Raw genomic sequence first — 7,012 nt, forward strand, 5'->3', positions numbered from 1 at the left:
AAGTTCATGCAAGCCAAATCTGCGCAGGTTTAGCGCAAATACTGAACTCGTGAGACACCATGATATTATCGAGTATATTACTAAAACCAAATAAGCAACCACTGCTTCAAAAACAAGCCCAATATATTTTTGATGATTTATTATCATCAATATTATTTATTATCAATTATTTATTACCAATAAATGAGCCTGCAACATATTAAACTGAAACCACTCTTTTATCTGAAAAGCAAAAACAGAAGCTATTTTACAAAAAATATGCTAACTGCAACAAAAATGGGAACAAAACTCATCTCCAATCACCTGTGTGCAGAATATGATTGGAGAGATGGAAAAGTAGCCTACTAAAATATAGGCTATTCGAACCATATTTACTCTTTTAGTATTAGTATAGGACTACTTGTTTTTTATTACAGCCTGTGATAATCAATACATTACAAAAACATTGTAAAAAATTAAAAATTAGGCTAAAAGAAAGTAATCTCCTCTACGTCTACTTCTGTCATCGCTTGGATTACAGCGTCACGCGCCTTCTTTTTGAACGTGATTTTCTCCAAGGAGGGGGCGGAACATTTGGCAAATTACGCTGCAGCACTTATATTATTGCACTGGTTGGCTATTAACTGCGAGCAGACAGAGTGTCATTCAATGCATTGGAGAATACGGCGAACATAAATAAAGAAACGAAGTTGCTTGTCAGATTTCCCTAACAAGCAATTATATTTTTTTAAATAAGCCCAAAAAACCGCAACCTGCGACCTGGGATTTTTTTCACGCAACTTTACAAAAAAAGAAGCCCAAAGTCGCGTATAATACGCAGACTTGGCAACTATGCATGTGAGTGAAGTGTTGGAAGGGGACTTGGTTCAGTCCATTGGTTGTTGAGGCAAATTTGAATGATTTGAATAAATTATTTGCAGTCGATTGTAAAAAAGTGATGAGGTTTAAGTGGTCTAATGTACGGTGGCCGAGAAGTGCAAAACAAACCACAATTCTGAAAACAAAATAACAAATTACAAACGCAAATGCAAGTCTAAAAAAACAAATAACAATTCAGAAAACACAACAACAATTAAGAAAACATTATAACAAGTCAGAAAACACAATGACAAATTCGAAAACAAAATAACTCAGAAAACACAACGACAAATCAGACAAACCGGAAGAGGTAGGTATAGTTTGAGACCGCGCCATTGGTTTGGGATTACTCACCGCTGACTGGACGAGACATCTGTCAATCAACGTATACAGGAAGAACCAGCCGAAGAACAGCAGAGTCGTGGTAGAAAGTTCGGAGATGGTATTAAAGTAGCTCAGTTTAAATGTATTGTATGAATTGCCCTTACTATGGAATAAAAAATACGGGGTGTCTATTTACATTTAGTTAAAAGTGGCTGTAAATCATCAGCTCCAGTGGCGCAGATGGATAAGCGCGTGTCGTTGGCTTTTTGACGCGATCGACCCGGGTTCGATCCCGTCTTTTGCCGAACTTTTTTTTCCTCCCTTTTCAAATCTATTTTTAAGTAAAAAAATAAATAAAAATGAAACATGCATGGATGAATTGTTCACAATAAGATTAATAACATGCATTTAGAAAATAGTCTATAATAATAATTATGTTTTTTATAGATTGAATTTTCATGTTATGCTGACTTTAATATTGGTATCGATAAATATTCATATTTAAAGACACTAAGAATTTAAGACATTTTAAATGTAATCAAAATGAATATCCATTTTTAGACTGTACATCATAATGTTGTAATTCTTAAATTCACTTAGAAGTATTCAAAATAATTGATTGAAGTCTTAGATTTTGAATTTACTCAGACAAAATATAGAATTTTGATATCAGCCATTTATTGGTTATTGGCTATAACATGAAAATAATTAAATGGTTAGTTCACCCAAAAATGAAAATTCTGTCATTAATTACTCACCCTCATGTCATTCCAAACCCATAAGACCTTCGTTCACCTTTGGAAAACAAATTAAGATATTTTTGATGAAATCCGAGAGCTCATTTGTTGGTTCAGGTGCATTTAATTAAGATTTAAAGCTAAACTCTGAAGAATACTCACCCTCCAGGAGCAGGATAGGACACCCCTGGTCTCTTGCTAATCTAAACATTTATTCTAATTTCCTTTGTTTTTTGCAGGTGGCACAAACAGATGAGCGCCTCCGAGAACAGGCACAGATGGAGGAAGCACGAGTTGCCAGCCTTGAGGAGCGAGTGTCTGAGCTCTCCGAACTACTGGGTGCCTGTGAGAAGGCCAGACAGAAGGACCAACAAAACGCTCAGAGGCTACGAGAACGTATCCTTCAACTCGACACCGAGAACAAAACCCTCGCCATCAAAGCAGTCAACAGGTCAACGACTTCCGATCTAAACCTCGATGACACCAACTTGAACGTGGACGTGTTAAAGGACAAACTCGATAAGGTGAAGAAGTTACTCCTCCTGGCTGCGCAAAGATCTCAAGACCAGAGTCTGGACATTGAAAGGCTATTGGAAGGAGAAAAGAACCAGGAAGTCTCAGAGAGCGAGAAGGCTTCAGTGCTTCACTACCAACAAGAGCTCCGGCAGCTTAGGGAGGAGTTTGAGCGCTACAAAATGAGGGTGCAGGGTGTTCTGAAAAACAAGAACATGAAAGATGGCAACCAGGCCAAAGAGTTAGAAGAAGCACGTGACCAGCTGGCCGAGCTGAAGGAGAAGTACATCAACCTTCGTATCATTTCCGACGAAGCGGAAGTCCAGCACAAACGGGACCTGGAGGAGCGGCAACAAGCGCTTGTAGTGCTCCAGCAGACCCACAAACAGGAAGTCGAGAGGCTGGAGGCTCAACACAGGGAGAACTTCTTGCGGCTTGAGGAAGAGTTGCACAAACAGAGAGATCGCACCATGGCTCTTCTTGCAGAAAAAGACCTTGAGCTGGAGCGACTCCGGGCGGCAACGGTGATCGGCTTTGGTAGCCATCAGAAACACGCTACAAATAACAGCACAGCGATGGAAGGAGGTGACCCAGAGGAAGCTGATCCAGAACTAGAAGAAAGTGACATTATCGCCCAAGCTCTAAAACTAGCTGGGCCCAATGAGCCGACTTTATTGTTGTACGCCGAACAACTGGCGCGCAAGGAGGTGGAAGTGGCCGCCTTGCGCAAACAAAAGCATCGTTTAGAGGAGGACTTGCATCAGCTACAAGGAAAGCTGATTGCTAATGGGGAGAGGCATGAAGAAGAGGTCGCTGAGCTACGGTGCCAGTTGGACAAACGTATTCGGGACCAGGGGAGAGATGGGGCCAATCTTGAGTATCTCAAAAACGTCATTTATAGGTTTCTCACGCTCCACGACACCAGAGGGCGCCAGCAGACACTCACGGCCATTTTGACCATTTTGCACTTTAGTCCTCAAGAAAAACAGGCTGTGCTGAAGCAGCAACAACACAGCTGGTGGATGGCAGGGATGAGATGATGCAAATGAGTTAAGAAGAGTGACTTTACGGTTCTACTATGCTGAGATAAATATTCCTTTATTTTTATTGACCACTTTTTGTGTGCAGTGTGAGACGGTACCAAATAACAGGAGCAACAATGTGGATATGTTTCCGATAATGACATATATACTCCAGCTATTGCATGACAGGATACTAAACAGTTTATGAATGGTTTGAATCCAGTGTTGGATCATGTAACACAGTTGACCTACCATCCCAGACTTCCCTTCTGTGTGTGCAACATAATATTAGATCTTGACACTGTGTTTTTCAGTCTGTATCAACAGAGTTGGGTGCACCAAACTGTTGCTATTGATTTTGTATAATAACTGGAGACGTAACGTAACACTATTTGGTTTAGTTGAAAGGTTAACATTTACAGAATGGGTTATACCAAAGAAAATGCTCTTAAAAAGCTCCAACAGGCTTTTCAGAGGGAATCCAGCAAGTAATGCCTTCAGACAGCAGCACTTTTCATATATTGTCATGATGAAATCTATGTATATATTTAACACACAAAACTAATTCCAGGGTTTTTAATGGGAATATATCAGAAATTACAAAATAAATTTAAAATCAAAAGTTGCTTTGAGTTTGTAAACATATAGCAGTTTGTATTTAACTTAAGAAGGATGTGAGCGACTTTATTATAGTTTTTATGGATAGAATTTGGTTGGCTCTGTTTTTCCCTGACATTTGATGGCTACACTGTTTTTCCTTTATCTAAGCTGAATATACATTATGCTTTTTTGAGAAAACTAATTACAGATCATTTTCACAGTTGTCTTGGTTTGTCTTGTAAGTAAATTTTATCAGTCAGTCAGGTAAATGTATATTTTCAATCTTGACCAATAAAAATAAAAATATTGGTTGGAATAATTATATGGCAACTATAATAAAAAAAGAAAACCTGGCAAATTGTTTTCTCTCTAATACTTCATGTTCAGATAATTATTATTATTATAAAAACTACAGTATGTTAAAAACAAACTATTTTGCTCTCTTCAGCATTTTATTTTATATATTATTATGATATATTTAAAAACATTTAATCTTCAGATTATGATTTGTAAAATCCATCACTCCACTGCATAAGCAACTTTTTAACAATAAAAATATTGGTTGGAATAATTATATGGCAACTATAATAAAAAAAGAAAACCTGGCAAATTGTTTTCTCTCTAATACTTCATGTTCAGATAATTATTATTATTATAAAAACTACAGTATGTTAAAGAATCTGCAATGTGAGGACTTGTTATTAGAAAGGTAGGTGCTCCGTGCATAATTTAAGACAGTGGCTGAATTTGAGACAGGATACTACTCTTAATATTTCTGCCATTTAAAAATATGAAAGAAATAAGAATAGTATGCTATTCAATAGTGGTCTTGGAGTTTCCCAACTGCACATTTTGTATGTGGCTCCATTGATACACTCAGTTCAGTTTATGAGCTCTCTACTAACGGGCAGATGAGCTGAAGTCTTACTGCTGGTTTGTTAAAACATATTTTAATAATACAGTCCCAACCATAAAAACATAATATGGCTCTTTCAAATAAACATTTTAAAATACTGCAGAAGCGGCAAACTTTAAAGTAAAACTTACAACCATTTCAAAAAAATAATTAAACAAAAAACACAGAAAAAGCAGCTACACAAACTACAAATGAAAAAGTAAAAATGGGCAAAATGCAGTGCGAGGTTCAAAACTGTAAATGGCACAAATAAAAAAGAACAACCATTTCCTTTTCAAGTAAGGTTCAGGTTGGATCAAAAAAGAAATGTATATACAGACTGACACGCTTATACATGATTGTATTGCGTATTAATGACATTGAACTCGACAATTGTGTCTAGTTTTAGATATATCTTAATCCAGAGTTTGTTAATCTAACTCTAAATAAAATTGAATCTAAATTGTAAAAAAAAAATACCTAGACAATCAGCTTCTAACATAAAAATAGTAAAAACAGGCTAAACAATGCAGTAGAGGTGCTCCTGTGCAAAGGTTAAAGGTCAGGTAAGGTATAAATAAATAATAGCCAAAAGCGCTGCTGTGTATTTACTAATGTGCTTCTTAATGTCCCTAAATAATAGCAAACAACATCACTGAAATAAAAGCATTGATACTTAATAAATAATCATAAAAGCATCTTAAACTAACAAGTCATCCATATTTATGAACTTCACTGCATATGCTAAATAAATGCTGCATATGCTAATTAAAAGTCAATTTGTTGATCCTTTCATTAATCTATTTGACTAAATGTTGATTTATAAAATAAATGCCTTGTTCATGCAGTGCTAACTGACTGCAGGCTTTAAATACTTAGTTAAAATGTAATTTAGCAGACATCTAAAAATCTAGTGTGTAGTCTAGCTGAGGACTTCAAATGATTTTAATCCAAGTATCAATGTTTTCTGTGTTCTTCATGTGTCATCTAGGACCCTGTATAGCAGCAGTATCTGTTGTTACTGTACATCCCAAATGAAAGGCCTCTCAGGTAGTGTATGGGTTTACCAGAAGAAGAAATGTGGGCTGATACCTGTGCAGGACAGGTGTTATGGGTTCAAATATAGCTGGTATATTCTGGAAAGACAGTCTCGGTGTATGCATCAGTGGATCTGCTGGTCAATGTTGTTCACGTGGGTCTGATTGTCATTGTCTGTGTAATAATGTCTGTAGATCCTCTGGCAAGGAGCTGATGATGGTCTGGATGGACTGCTCTAATCTCTCCAGGAGTTCTTCTTTAACTGGAAGCTGGTGTTTTCGAGCTCTTGTCTGGGTAGGACATATAGAAGAAGAGATAGAAGCTTCAGGCAAATGTTTTAACGTAAAACACAAATACTTCACTTTTATCCCCTTCATACTCAAAAAGTGGTTTAACTCACCAGTTTCTCCCGAAGCTTCAGGATGAGGTCAACAATCTCTACTTCTGATTTGTCTTTGGTCCATGTCAGCAGATCCTGAATTAATGAAAACAAAAATTAAATGAGCCATTAAAAGAGTAATTCAACATTTAAAATTACTGTTATTATTAACTCACCCTCATGTTGTTCTGAACTCGTAGGGTTTTCGTTCTTCTGTGGAACACAAAAGAAGGATTTTGAAGAAGTGTACTGGCCGCGCTTTTCCATGCAACTAAAAACAGACTGAAATTGAAGTCGTAATTCATTGAAAATCTTCAGGTCTTGATTTCTTTGGTGTGTTTATTAAAGTTCATGAGAGAAGTGGAGACGTTATTTAATCATTACTTTGCGTTCTTTTTAATAATTGGTTAATCCAGTTTAAAAAAAAAACATTATTGAATGATTCTTTAACAATAGGGGTTGCACCGACCGTCGACTAGTCGACTTCAATGCTCTGCCATCACGCTTTATGCTTGACGTCGACTAGTCGCTGGTCCTATAGAGGGCGCAACAGGATAAGAAATCTTTGAAGGACTTCCACATTTACGCTCCGTTTCCAAAGTTCAAATGACAAATAAATGCATACTCTGAAAGCGCTCCACAAGAC

The 7,012-nt window shown here is 36.9% G+C and overlaps 2 protein-coding genes across 3 annotated transcripts in view; one reads left to right on the forward strand and one right to left on the reverse strand.

The window, feature by feature from the left end:
- LOC107738815 (GRIP and coiled-coil domain-containing protein 1-like) overlaps positions 1 to 4,338 on the forward strand; it is a 13,463-nt gene extending 9,125 nt beyond the window's left edge. For both annotated transcript variants that reach the window (XM_016550672.1, XM_016550673.1), the window contains exon 3: positions 2,159 to 4,338. In XM_016550672.1, the coding sequence (XP_016406158.1) occupies positions 2,159 to 3,472 (1,314 nt within the window). In that variant the 3' untranslated portion in view covers positions 3,473 to 4,338. The remainder of the gene's footprint in view (positions 1 to 2,158) is intronic.
- A 1,475-nt stretch (positions 4,339 to 5,813) lies between these two features.
- Positions 5,814 to 7,012, reverse strand: part of dennd6b (DENN/MADD domain containing 6B) — an 8,113-nt gene continuing 6,914 nt past the window's right edge. The window contains exons 20-21 of the mRNA XM_016550674.1: positions 6,388 to 6,462; positions 5,814 to 6,277 (exon numbers count right to left, since the gene is read on the reverse strand). Coding sequence (XP_016406160.1) covers positions 6,155 to 6,277; positions 6,388 to 6,462 — 198 coding nt within the window. The 3' untranslated portion in view covers positions 5,814 to 6,154. The remainder of the gene's footprint in view (positions 6,278 to 6,387; positions 6,463 to 7,012) is intronic.

This window comes from Sinocyclocheilus rhinocerous, unplaced genomic scaffold, assembly GCF_001515625.1.
Source record: "Sinocyclocheilus rhinocerous isolate Xijiao unplaced genomic scaffold, SAMN03320098_v1.1 scaffold3117, whole genome shotgun sequence".
Taxonomy (NCBI): Eukaryota; Metazoa; Chordata; class Actinopteri; order Cypriniformes; family Cyprinidae; genus Sinocyclocheilus; species Sinocyclocheilus rhinocerous.